Here is a 13209-nt window from a genome sequence, read left to right on the forward strand (position 1 = left end):
TGGATGCTATCATCTATGGGGAGTGGTGGCTATTATCTTTGGTGAGCAGTGGCTATCATCTTTGTTGAGTGGAGGCTATCATCTCTGGTGAGTGGTGGCTACCATCTCTGGTGAGTGGTGGCTATCATCTCTGGTGAGTGGATGCTATCATCTATGGGGAGTGGTGGCTATCATCTCTGTTGAGTGGTGCCTATCATCTCTGGTGAGTGGTGGCTATCATCTCTGGTGAGTGGTGGTTATCATCTCTGGTGAGTGGTGGCTATCATCTCTGGTGAGTGATGGCTATCATCTCTGGTGAGTGGTGGCTATCATCTCTGGTAAGTGGTGGCTATCATCTCTGGTGAGTGGTGGCTGTCATCTCTGGTGAGCGGTAGCAATCATCTCTGGTGAGAGGTGGCTATCATCTCTGGTGAGTGGTGGCTGTCATCTCTGGTGAGTGGTGGCTATCATCTCTGGTGAGAGGTGGCTATCATCTCTGGTGAGTGGTGGCTATACTCTCTGGTGAGTGGTGGCTATCATCTCTGGTGAGTGGATGCTATCATCTATGGGGAGTGGTGGCTATCATCTCTGTTGAGTGGTGCCTATCATCTCTGGTGAGTGGTGGCTATCATCTCTGGTGAGTGGTGGCTATCATATCTGTTGAGTGGTGGCTTTCATCTCTGGTGAGTGGAGCCTATCATCTCTGGTGAGTGGTGGCTATCAACTCTGGTGAGTGGTGGCTATCATCTCTGGTGAGTGGTGGCTATCATCTCTGGTGAGTGGAGGCTATCATCTCTGGTGAGTGGTGGCTATACTCTCTGGTGAGTGGTGGCTATCATCTCTGGTGAGTGGTGGCTATCATCTCTGGTGAGTGGTGGCTATAATCTCTGGTGAGTGGTGGCTATTATCTCTGGTGAGTGGTGGCTATCATCTCTGGTGAGTGGTGGCTATCATCTCTGGTGAGTGGTAGCTATCATCTCTGGTGAGTGGTGGCTATCATCTCTGGTGAGTGGAGGCTATCATCTCTGGTGAGTGGTGGCTATCATCTCTGGTGAGTGGTGGCTATCATCTCTGGTGAGCGGTGGCTATCATCTCTGGTGAGCGGTGGCTATCATCTCTGGTGAGTGGTGGCTATCATCTCTGGTGAGTGGTGGCTATCATCTCTGGCGAGTGGTGGCTATCATCTCTGGTGAGTGGTGGCTATCATCTCTGGTGAGTGGTGGCTATAATCTCTGGTGAGTGGTGGCTATCATCTCTGGTGAGTGGTGGCTATCATCTCTGGTGAGTGGTGGCTATCATCCCTGGTGAGTGGTGGCTATCATCTCTGGCGAGTGGTGGCTATCATCTCTGGTGAGTGGTGGCTATCATCTCTGGTGAGTGGTGGCTATCATCTCTGGTGAGTGGAGGCTATCATCTCTGGTGAGTGGTGGCTATCATCTCTGGTGAGTGGTGGCTATCATCTCTGGTGAGTGGTGGCTATCATCTCTGGTGAGTGGTGGCTATCATCTCTGGTGAGTGGTGGCTATAATCTCTGGTGAGTGGTGGCTATCATCTCTGGTGAGTGGAGGCTATCATCTCTGGTGAGTGGTGGCTATCATCTCTGGTGAGTGGTGGCTATCATCTCTGGTGAGTGGTGGCTATCATCTCTGGCGAGTGGTGGCTATCATCTCTGGCGAGTGGTGGCTATCATCTCTGGTGAGTGGTGGCTATCATCTCTGGTGAGTGGTGGCTATCATCTCTGGTGAGTGGAGGCTATCATCTCTGGTGAGTGGTGGCTATCATCTCTGGTGAGTGGTGGCTATCATCTCTTGTGAGTGGTGGCTATCATCTCTGGCGAGTGGTGGCTATCATCTCTGGCGAGTGGTGGCTATCATCTCTGGTGAGTGGTGGCTATCATCTCTGGTGAATGGTGGCTATCATCTCTGGTGAGTGGAGGCTATCATCCCTGGTGAGTGGAGGCTATCATCTCTGGTGAGTGGTGGCTATCATCTCTGGTGAATGGTGGCTATCATCTCTGGTGAGTGGAGGCTATCATCTCTGGTGAGTGGTGGCTATCATCTCTGGTGAGTGGTGGCTATCATCTCTGGTGAATGGTGGCTATAGTCTGGTGAGCAGTGTCGAGTCTCTGGTGAGCGGTGCTCACAGTGTTGCTCGCTTGGTGGAGGCTGCACGGGCTGCAGGTCTCTGGCGGTGGCCCTGGGAGCCATCTCGTTGCTGCTGCTGCTGCGGCGTCGCGAGGGCCAGGCCTCGCAGGCTATGCCCAGCTCCTGGGCGAACTCCTCGCCGTACCAGACCAGCAGCTCAGAGCCGGGCCCCACGGCACGGAACGTGCGGTAGTAAATCTGCCCCCGGTGCTGGAAGGCCACCAGGTTCTGCTCCTGCTCATTCCTCGCGCAGTTGACGAACCTGAGCGGGCAGACGCGGGGGCGGGGTGGGCGCCGTTAGCGAGCGCCTATTATGGGCCGGCACTGGGCGCTACGTGGGGGTGGTGTGGCTGGAACCACGCTCCGTACCGGGTGCTCATTTGATGCCGAGTCGACCAAGGGGAGGCCCAGGGTTGGTTTTTGTGTGTAGTGGTTCTGTTCTCTGTGTGTAGTGGTTCTGGTCTCTGTGTGTGGTGGTTCTGGTCTCTGTGTGTAGTGGTTCTGGTCTCTGTGTGTGGTGGTTCTGGTCTCTGTGTGCAGTGGTTCTGGTCTCTGTGTGTGGTGGTTCTGGTCTCTGTGTGTAGTGGTTCTGGTCTCTGTGTGTGGTGGTTCTGGTCTCTGTGCGTAGTGGTTCTGGTCTCTGTGTGTAGTGGTTCTGGTCTCTGTGTGTGGTGGTTCTGGTCTCTGTGTGTGGTGGTTCTGGTCACTGTGTGTAGTGGTTCTGGTCTCTGTGTGTAGTGGTTCTGGTCTCTGTGTGTAGTGGTTCTGGTCACTGTGTGTAGTGGTTCTGGTCTCTGTGTGTGGTGGATCTGGTCTCTGTGTGTAGTGGTTCTGGTCTCTGTGTGTGGTGGTTCTGGTCTCTGTGTGTAGTGGTTCTGGTCTCTGTGTGTGGTGGTTCTGGTCTCTGTGTGTAGTGGTTCTGGTCTCTGTGTGTGGTGGTTCTGGTCTCTGTGCGTAGTGGTTCTGGTCTCTGTGTGTAGTGGTTCTGGTCTCTGTGTGTGGTGGTTCTGGTCTCTGTGTGTGGTGGTTCTGGTCACTGTGTGTAGTGGTTCTGGTCTCTGTGTGTAGTGGTTCTGGTCTCTGTGTGTAGTGGTTCTGGTCACTGTGTGTAGTGGTTCTGGTCTCTGTGTGTGGTGGATCTGGTCTCTGTGTGTAGTGGTTCTGGTCTCTGTGTGTGGTGGTTCTGGTCTCTGTGTGTAGTGGTTCTGGTAACTGTGTGTAGTGGTTCTGGTCTCTGTGTGTAGTGGTTCTGGTCTCTGTGTGTGGTGGTTCTGGTCTCTGTGTGTGGTGTTTCTGGTCTCTGTGTGTAGTGGTTCTGGTCACTGTGTGTAGTGGTTCTGGTCTTTGTGTGTAGTGGTTCTGGTCTCTGTAGTGGTTCTGGTCTCTGTGTGTGGTGGTTCTGGTCTCTGTGTGTGGTGTTTCTGGTCTCTGTGTGTGGTGTTTCTGGTCTCTGTGTGTAATGGTTCTGGTCTCTGTGTGTAGTGGTTCTGGTCTCTGTGTGTGGTGTTTCTGGTCTCTGTGTGTGGTGGTTCTGGTCTCTGTGTGTAGTGGTTCTGGTCTCTGTGTGTAGTGGTTCTGGTCTCTGTGTGTGGTGTTTCTGGTCTCTGTGTGTGGTGGTTCTGGTCTCTGTGTGTGGTGGTTCTGGTCTCTGTGTGTGGTGGTTCTTGTCTCTGTGAGTGGTGGTTCTGGTCTCTGTGTGTAGTGGTTCTGGTCTCTGTGTGTGGTGGTTTTTGTCTCTGTGTGTGGTGGTTCTGGTCTCTGTGTGTAGTGGTTCTGGTCTCTGTGTGTAGTGGTTCTGGTCTCTGTGTGTGGTGGTTCTGGTCTTTGTGTGTGGTGGTTCTGGTCTCTGTGTGTGGTGGTTCTGGTCTCTGTGTGTAGTGGTTCTGGTCTCTGTGTGTTGTGGTTCTAATCTCTGTGTGTGGTGGTTCTGGTCTCTGTGTGTGGTGGTTCTTGTCTCTGTGTGTGGTGGTTTTTGTCTCTGTGTGTAGTGGTTCTGGCCTCTGTTTGTTGTGGTTCTGGTCTCTGTGTGTAGTGGTTCTGGCCTCTGTGTGTAGTGGTTCTGGTCTCTGTGTGTAGTGGTTCTGGTCTCTGTGTGTGGTGGTTCTTGTCTCTGTGTGTAGTGGTTCTGGTCTCTGTGTGTAGTGGTTCTGGTCTCTGTGTGTGGTGGTTCTTGTCTCTGTGTGTGGTGGTTCTGGTCTCTGTGTGTAGTGGTTCTGGTCTCTGTGTGTAGTGGTTCTGGTCTCTGTGTGTGGTGGTTCTGGTCTCTGTGTGTGGTGGTTCTGGTCTCTGTGTGTGGTGGTTCTGGTCTCTGTGTGTAGTGGTTCTGGTCTCTGTGTGGAGTGGTTCTGGTCTCTGTGTGTAGTGGTTCTGGTCTCTGTGTGTAGTGGTTCTAATCTCTGTGTGTGGTGGTTCTGGTCTCTGTGTGTGGTGGTTCTTGTCTCTGTGTGTGGTGGTTCTTGTCTCTGTGTGTAGTGGTTCTGGCCTCTGTTTGTAGTGGTTCTGGTCTCTGTGTGTAGTGGTTCTGGCCTCTGTAGTGGTTCTGGTCTCTGTGTGTAGTGGTTCTGGTCTCTGTGTGTGGTGGTTCTTGTCTCTGTGTGTAGTGGTTCTGGTCTCTGTGTGTAGTGGTTCTGGTCTCTGTGTGTAGTGGTTCTGGTCTCTGTGTGTGGTGGTTCTTGTCTCTGTGTGTAGTGGTTCTGGTCTCTGTGTGTGGTGTTTCTGGTCTCTGTGTGTGGTGGTTCTGGTCTCTGTGTGTGGTGGTTCTGGTCTCTGTGTGTGGTGGTTCTTGTCTCTGTGTGTGGTGGTTCTGGTCTCTGTGTGTAGTGGTTCTGGTCTCTGTGTGTGGTGGTTCTTGTCTCTGTGTGTGGTGGTTCTGGTCTCTGTGTGTAGTGCTTCTGGTCTCTGTGTGTAGTGGTTCTGGTCTCTGTGTGTAGTGGTTCTGGTCTCTGTGTGTGGTGGTTCTGGTCTCTGTGTGTGGTGGTTCTGGTCTCTGTGTGTAGTTGTTCTGGTCTCTGTGTGTAGTGGTTCTAATCTCTGTGTGTGGTGGTTCTGGTCTCTGTGTGTGGTGGTTCTTGTCTCTGTGTGTGGTGGTTCTTGTCTCTGTGTGTAGTGGTTCTGGCCTCTGTTTGTAGTGGTTCTGGTCTCTGTGTGTAGTGGTTCTGGCCTCTGTGTGTAGTGGTTCTGGTCTCTGTGTGTAGTGGTTCTGGTCTCTGTGTGTGGTGGTTCTTGTCTCTGTGTGTAGTGGTTCTGGTCTCTGTGTGTAGTGGTTCTGGTCTCAGTGTGTAGTGGTTCTGGTCTCTGTGTGTGGTGGTTCTGGTCTCTGTGTGTGGTGGTTCTGGTCTCTGTGTGTAGTGGTTCTGGTCTCTGTGTGTGATGGTTCTGGTCTCTGTGTGTAGTGGTTCTGGTCTCTGTGTGTAGTGGTTCTAGTCTCTGTAGTGGTTCTGGTCTCTGTGCGTAGTGGTTCTGGTCTCTGTGTGTGGTGGTTCTTGTCTCTGTGTGTAGTGGTTCTGGTCTCTGTGTGTAGTGGTTCTGGTCTATGTGTGTAGTGGTTCTGGTCTCTGTGTGTGGTGGTTCTTGTCTCTGTGTGTAGTGGTTCTATCTCTGTGTGTAGTGGTTCTGGTCTCTGTGTGTTGTGGTTCTGGTCTCTGTAGTGGTTCTGGTCTCTGTGTGTGGTGGTTCTGGTCTCTGTGTGTAGTGGTTCTGGTCTCTGTGTGTAGTGGTTCTGGTCTCTGTGTGTGGTGTTTCTGGTCTCTGTGTGTAATGGTTCTGGTCTCTGTGTGTAGTGGTTCTGGTCTCTGTGTGTGGTGTTTCTGGTCTCTGTGTGTGGTGGTTCTGGTCTCTGTGTGTAGTGGTTCTGGTCTCTGTGTGTAGTGGTTCTGGTCTCTGTGTGTGGTGTTTCTGGTCTCTGTGTGTGGTGGTTCTGGTCTCTGTGTGTGGTGGTTCTGGTCTCTGTGTGTGGTGGTTCTTGTCTCTGTGAGTGGTGGTTCTGGTCTCTGTGTGTAGTGGTTCTGGTCTCTGTGTGTGGTGGTTCTTGTCTCTGTGTGTGGTGGTTCTGGTCTCTGTGTGTAGTGGTTCTGGTCTCTGTGTGTAGTGGTTCTGGTCTCTGTGTGTGGTGGTTCTGGTCTTTGTGTGTGGTGGTTCTGGTCTCTGTGTGTGGTGGTTCTGGTCTCTGTGTGTAGTGGTTCTGGTCTCTGTGTGTAGTGGTTCTAATCTCTGTGTGTGGTGGTTCTGGTCTCTGTGTGTGGTGGTTCTTGTCTCTGTGTGTGGTGGTTTTTGTCTCTGTGTGTAGTGGTTCTGGCCTCTGTTTGTTGTGGTTCTGGTCTCTGTGTGTAGTGGTTCTGGCCTCTGTGTGTAGTGGTTCTGGTCTCTGTGTGTAGTGGTTCTGGTCTCTGTGTGTGGTGGTTCTTGTCTCTGTGTGTAGTGGTTCTGGTCTCTGTGTGTAGTGGTTCTGGTCTCTGTGTGTGGTGGTTCTTGTCTCTGTGTGTGGTGGTTCTGGTCTCTGTGTGTAGTGGTTCTGGTCTCTGTGTGTAGTGGTTCTGGTCTCTGTGTGTGGTGGTTCTGGTCTCTGTGTGTGGTGGTTCTGGTCTCTGTGTGTGGTGGTTCTGGTCTCTGTGTGTAGTGGTTCTGGTCTCTGTGTGGAGTGGTTCTGGTCTCTGTGTGTAGTGGTTCTGGTCTCTGTGTGTAGTGGTTCTAATCTCTGTGTGTGGTGGTTCTGGTCTCTGTGTGTGGTGGTTCTTGTCTCTGTGTGTGGTGGTTCTTGTCTCTGTGTGTAGTGGTTCTGGCCTCTGTTTGTAGTGGTTCTGGTCTCTGTGTGTAGTGGTTCTGGCCTCTGTAGTGGTTCTGGTCTCTGTGTGTAGTGGTTCTGGTCTCTGTGTGTGGTGGTTCTTGTCTCTGTGTGTAGTGGTTCTGGTCTCTGTGTGTAGTGGTTCTGGTCTCTGTGTGTAGTGGTTCTTGTCTCTGTGTGTGGTGGTTCTTGTCTCTGTGTGTAGTGGTTCTGGTCTCTGTGTGTGGTGTTTCTGGTCTCTGTGTGTGGTGGTTCTGGTCTCTGTGTGTGGTGGTTCTGGTCTCTGTGTGTGGTGGTTCTTGTCTCTGTGTGTGGTGGTTCTGGTCTCTGTGTGTAGTGGTTCTGGTCTCTGTGTGTGGTGGTTCTTGTCTCTGTGTGTGGTGGTTCTGGTCTCTGTGTGTAGTGCTTCTGGTCTCTGTGTGTAGTGGTTCTGGTCTCTGTGTGTAGTGGTTCTGGTCTCTGTGTGTGGTGGTTCTGGTCTCTGTGTGTGGTGGTTCTGGTCTCTGTGTGTAGTTGTTCTGGTCTCTGTGTGTAGTGGTTCTAATCTCTGTGTGTGGTGGTTCTGGTCTCTGTGTGTGGTGGTTCTTGTCTCTGTGTGTGGTGGTTCTTGTCTCTGTGTGTAGTGGTTCTGGCCTCTGTTTGTAGTGGTTCTGGTCTCTGTGTGTAGTGGTTCTGGCCTCTGTGTGTAGTGGTTCTGGTCTCTGTGTGTAGTGGTTCTGGTCTCTGTGTGTGGTGGTTCTTGTCTCTGTGTGTAGTGGTTCTGGTCTCTGTGTGTAGTGGTTCTGGTCTCAGTGTGTAGTGGTTCTGGTCTCTGTGTGTGGTGGTTCTGGTCTCTGTGTGTGGTGGTTCTGGTCTCTGTGTGTAGTGGTTCTGGTCTCTGTGTGTGATGGTTCTGGTCTCTGTGTGTAGTGGTTCTGGTCTCTGTGTGTAGTGGTTCTAGTCTCTGTAGTGGTTCTGGTCTCTGTGCGTAGTGGTTCTGGTCTCTGTGTGTGGTGGTTCTTGTCTCTGTGTGTAGTGGTTCTGGTCTCTGTGTGTAGTGGTTCTGGTCTATGTGTGTAGTGGTTCTGGTCTCTGTGTGTGGTGGTTCTTGTCTCTGTGTGTAGTGGTTCTATCTCTGTGTGTAGTGGTTCTGGTCTCTGTGTGTTGTGGTTCTGGTCTCTGTAGTGGTTCTGGTCTCTGTGTGTGGTGGTTCTGGTCTCTGTGTGTAGTGGTTCTGGTCTCTGTGTGTAGTGGTTCTGGTCTCTGTGTGTAGTGGTTCTGGCCTCTGTGTGTAGTGGTTCTGGTCTCTGTTTGTAGTGGTTCTGGTCTCTGTGTGTAGTGGTTCTGGCCTCTGTGTGTAGTGGTTCTTGTCTCTGTGTGTAGTGGTTCTGGTCTCTGTGTGTAGTGGTTCTGGTCTCTGTAGTGGTTCTGGTCTCTGTGTGTGGTGGTTCTGGTCTCTGTGTGTGGTGGTTCAGGTCTCTGTGTGTAGTGGTTCTGGTCTCTGTGTGTAGTGGTTCTGGTCTCTGTGTGTAGTGGTTCTGGTCTCTGTGTGTGGTGGTTCTGGTCTCTGTGTGTGGTGGTTCTGGTCTCTGTGTGTGGTGGTTCTGGTCTCTGTGTGTGGTGGTTCTGGTCTCTGTGTGGAGTGGTTCTGGTCTCTGTGTGGAGTGGTTCTGGTCTCTGTGTGTAGTGGTTCTGGTCTCTGTGTGTAGTGGTTCTAATCTCTGTGTGTGGTGGTTCTGGTCTCTGTGTGTGGTGGTTCTTGTCTCTGTGTGTGGTGGTTCTTGTCTCTGTGTGTAGTGGTTCTGGCCTCTGTTTGTAGTGGTTCTGGTCTCTGTGTGTAGTGATTCTGGTCTCTGTGTGTAGTGGTTCTGGTCTCAGTGTGTAGTGGTTCTGGTCTCTGTTGTGGTTCTGGTCTCTGTGTGTGGTGGTTCTGGTCTCTGTGTGTGGTGGTTCTGGTCTCTGTGTGTAGTGGTTCTGGTCTCTGTGTGTGGTGGTTCTGGTCTCTGTGTGTAGTGGTTCTGGTCTCTGTAGTGGTTCTGGTCTCTGTGCGTAGTAGTTCTGGTCTCTGTGTGTGGTGGTTCTTGTCTCTGTGTGTAGTGGTTCTGGTCTCTGTGTGTAGTGGTTTTGGTCTCTGTGTGTAGTGGTTCTGGTCTCTGTGTGTGGTGGTTCTTGTCTCTGTGTGTAGTGGTTCTGGTCTCTGTGTGTAGTGGTTCTGGTCTCTGTAGTGGTTCTGGTCTCTGTGTGTGGTGGTTCTGGTCTCTGTGTGTAGTGGTTCTGGTCTCTGTGTGTTGTGGTTCTGGTCTCTGTGTGTAGTGGTTCTGGTCTGTGTGTAGTGGTTCTGGTCTCTGTGTGTAGTGGTTCTGGTCTCTGTGTGTTGTGGTTCTGGTCTCTGTGTAGTGGTTCTGGTCTCTGTGTGTTGTGGTTCTGGTCTCTGTGTGTAGTGGTTCTGGTCTCTGTGGGTAGCGGTTCTGGTCTCTGTGTGTAGTGGTTCTGGTCTCTGTGGGTAGCGGTTCTGGTCTCTGTGTGTAGTGGTTCTGGTCTCTGTGTGTAGTGGTTCTTGTCTCTGTGTGTTGTGGTTCTGGTCTCTGTGTGTGGTGGTTCTGGTCTGTGTGTAGTGGTTCTGGTCTCTGTGTGTAGTGGTTCTGGTCTCTGTGTGTTGTGGTTCTGGTCTCTGTGTAGTGGTTCTGGTCTCTGTGTGTTGTGGTTCTGGTCTCTGTGTGTTGTGGTTCTGGTCTCTGTGTGTAGTGGTTCTGGTCTCTGTGGGTAGCGGTTCTGGTCTCTGTGTGTAGTGGTTCTGGTCTCTGTGTGTAGTGGTTCTGATCTCTGTGTAGTGGTCCTTAAGACAAGAATCACCTCATCCAGTTTGATTTAGATTCATCCTGAGCATCAACATATTCACGATCCTTTTTGTTTTTGTAAATCTGAAACACACACGCACACGAGCAGATCCACGGATAATTAATGTGAGTTGGATTGTAAGTTGAACTTCTTTCGTACCGTACGTAGCCAACCGTGCTAATCAGAGGTGCGGGGGAAGGACAACAAACTAAACACTAAAGGCAGTTCTAAAGAAATGTATTTTCAATCTACAAGATTTAAAAGTGCATAGCTCCCAGTGGCTTCCTAACATCGGAAGGAAGAGCCTTCCAGACGGCCGCAGAAGTGCATCTGTAAGTGCCGCGCCATGCGGTGACCACCGTCTTTGCACGATGGGTAGCCAAACACCGCTGCTGTTGTGAGCATGAACAGAGTTTGTGTGATGATGGTTTGTGCTTCTTGACGAGATCAGCGGCGAGGTATCGTGGTTTATTTGTGTGCAAGGAGTGCGTGAGGCGTAACCACTTGTCTGTGGTTCCTCCTCATGCATCGAAGTTGTTCTGTCCTTGCGAGCGAGCGGCTACTGTGGGTTACAAGTTGAACTCATATTTCGTAAGATTTTGGGTCTCTCTGTGAGTCTGTGGGTCTCTGTACCAGTCTCTGGGTCTCTATGCGAGTCTCTGGGTCTCTGTGCAAAGTCTCTGGGTCTCTCTGTGCCAGTCTCTGGGTCTATGTGTGAGTCTGTGGGTGACTGTGTGAAGCTATGGGTTTCTCTGCATCTCCTTCACGAGCCTCCTCTCCACACACACGATGATGATGATGTAGGAATAGGAGGAGGCTGCAGCAGTGGCAGTGGCAGCAGCAGCAGCTCACCAGCCAGCAGTACTCGCTCACGGGGTTCTCCTCAGACACCTCTCCCTGGTAGGGCCCAAACATCACCCCCTTGGGCAGCTTCTTCCTGTTGCTCCACACCCCGAGGCCGGCGCCGGCGATGGAGGAGGCGCCGACGGTGAGGCCCTGGGGCAGGCTGAGCCGGGCCCTGTTGGCCACTCCCGGGGCCACGGCCGCGTCCGCGATGAACTCTGGCGGGCCGTGCACGGAGCACTCCGCCAGGTAGAAATCCCTGCACAGCTCGCAGACTGAGAGCCACAGCAGCAGCAGCGGGAGGAGGGTGAACCGCAGTAGCAACAGCAGCAGCAGCAGTGGCACTGTGAGAGAGTGAGAGGGTGAGGAGCGCTCCAGACAGATGCCTCCCTCCCTCCCTCTCTGTATGGTGAACTTCTTTAGCTCGCTCATCGGAGATGTAAACCCTGTCACCCTCCCTGCATCCCTGAGTGAGGGAGGAATGGAGAGAAAGGTAAGTGAGTGTACGAGAAAGGGAGCATGTGAGAGGGAGGGAAAGGGGGAGAGAGTGAGAGGGAGCAGGTGGAATATATTGATTGAGAGCGCGGGAGCAATAGAGAGAGATAGGAGAGAGTGTGAGAAAGTGACAGTGTGAGAGAGAGAGTGAGAAAGTGACAGTGTGAGAGAGAGAGTGAGAAAGTGACAGTGTGAGAGAGAGTGTGAGAAAGTGACAGTGTGAGAGAGAGAGAGTGAGAAAGTGACAGTGTGAGAGAGAGTGTGAGAAAGTGACAGTGTGAGAGAGTGACAGTGTGAGAAAGTGACAGTGTGAGAGAGAGTGAGAAAGTGACAGTGTGAGAGAGAGTGTGAGAAAGTGACAGTGTGAGAGAGAGTGTGAGAAAGTGACAGTGTGAGAGAGAGTGTGAGAAAGTGACAGTGTGAGAGAGAGTGAGAAAGTGAGAGAGAGGTAGAGGGAGCAGGGGGTCTCACAGAAGAAGTCGTCGTCCTGGGGCTCCTCCACCTCTGTGTAGACTTGCCTCTCGCGCGGGCGCAGGCCGTAGCGAGAGCGAGCGCTGCGCGACACCGCCACAGCCTGGGCGGAGGCCGGCGGCACGGAGGAGCCTGCAGGCAAACACGGCGAGATGTTGACTACCTCTGCTGGTATACGGGAGGTCGTGGGTTCCATCCCATGGACTAAGTCTTAAATTATTGTTATGGTGTCAGGCACTGGAACCTTGGTGAATAGAGAGATCACATCAAAGCTGACGAGGACATAATCAGGAGAAGACTTAGTCCAACATGGACTGAACCCTGATGTCCCTGCGCTGGTTAGGCACTGCCTCACCAACACGTACTTCACCTGGAATGCTACCTTCTACAAACAAAATGAGGGTACCCCTATGGGTTCCCCCTTGTCACCAGTGATAGCCAATGTTTTCAAGGAGAAATTTGAAACAGACGCCATCCAGACATGCACCCTGCGTCCTTCCCTGTCATTTGGCCACATGGCCTCCCAGCATTGAACCAATTTCTAGACCACATCAACTCCATACACTCATCCATCAAATTCACCATGGAAGTGGAGAAGGATGGCAAGCTACCATTCCTGGATGTTCTGTTTGAGAGGAGGCCCAATGGCTCTTTGGGACATTCTGTTTACAGGAAGGCCACCCACACAGATTCCTACCTGAAGCCTGATTCCCTCCACCATACAGCACAAAATAATTTCCTCATCAAAACACTATACCATAGGGCCCACTGCATCTCTGACCAACACCACCTGGCCAGTGAATTAGAACATGTACATCTGGCCCTCAAGATGAACAGATACTCGGACCGTGCTATCCGCCAAGCTGTTTCTCCTACCATGGAGAAACAACCCCCTGAGACTCCGATGAAAATCATTAAATTTCGATTTAAAGCTTTCGTGACTGCAGGGATTCATCTTCTTGGTTCTTTCGGTAAAGTCACGTAGAAGGGAAGTAATAAAATAATAAAAATAAAACATAATAAGAACCAAGAAGACAAAATCATTAAGTTACCATACATAGCAGGCGTTACCAAAAAGATTTACAAAATTCTAAACAAACACAAGATCCAGGTCCAATTCAGTACAGTACACAAAATCCGTGATCTGATCCCATCCGTAAAGGATGTTATTACTGACTTAAGGTACCCTGGTGTCTACACACTGAGTTGCACCTGTGGTGATTATTATATCGGGGAAACGAAACGACATGTTTCTGACTGCATTCGCGAGCACAAGTCAGATTTGAAACATGGCAGGACGAATTCTTCGCCGTAGCTGACCATGGTTATAACACTGCGGGTTCTCATGATTTTGTGTTCTCCGATACCAAAGTACTCTGCAAGCCTCCTGGATACTGCCAAAGATTTGTCTATGAAGCCATCCAGATACACAAACATAGACATAACTTCAACCGAGAGGATGGATTCAAACTGAACAATCATTGGAAGGATGTAATTAACCAAGTTAAACTTTAGCTGCCGTGCAGTTTTTCTGCAAGGCAGTTAGTTTATCTTCTTGGTTCTTTTGGTAAAGTCACGTAGAAGGGAAATAATAAAATAACAAAAATAAAACATAATCAAATAATTATCACGACGTTTCGGCCACAACGCAAGCAGCCGTCCTCAGGTGAAGAACAGGTC

At 51.1% G+C, this 13209-nt stretch overlaps 1 protein-coding gene across 1 annotated transcript in view; it reads right to left on the minus strand.

The window, feature by feature from the left end:
• Positions 1 to 2122: 2122 nt before the first annotated feature.
• LOC144733642 (histone-lysine N-methyltransferase PRDM7-like) overlaps positions 2123 to 13209 on the minus strand; it is a gene marked incomplete at its 3' end in the record, with an annotated part of 31759 nt that continues 20672 nt past the window's right edge. Inside the window, exons 5-8 of the mRNA XM_078615669.1 lie at positions 11530 to 11661; positions 10573 to 10838; positions 9736 to 9803; positions 2123 to 2385 (exon numbers count right to left, since the gene is read on the minus strand). Of these exons, the coding sequence (XP_078471795.1) occupies positions 2123 to 2385; positions 9736 to 9803; positions 10573 to 10838; positions 11530 to 11661 (729 nt within the window). The remainder of the gene's footprint in view (positions 2386 to 9735; positions 9804 to 10572; positions 10839 to 11529; positions 11662 to 13209) is intronic.

The sequence above is a fragment of the Lampetra planeri genome, chromosome 48 (assembly GCF_965212315.1).
Source record: "Lampetra planeri chromosome 48, kcLamPlan1.2.h2, whole genome shotgun sequence".
Taxonomy (NCBI): Eukaryota; Metazoa; Chordata; class Hyperoartia; order Petromyzontiformes; family Petromyzontidae; genus Lampetra; species Lampetra planeri.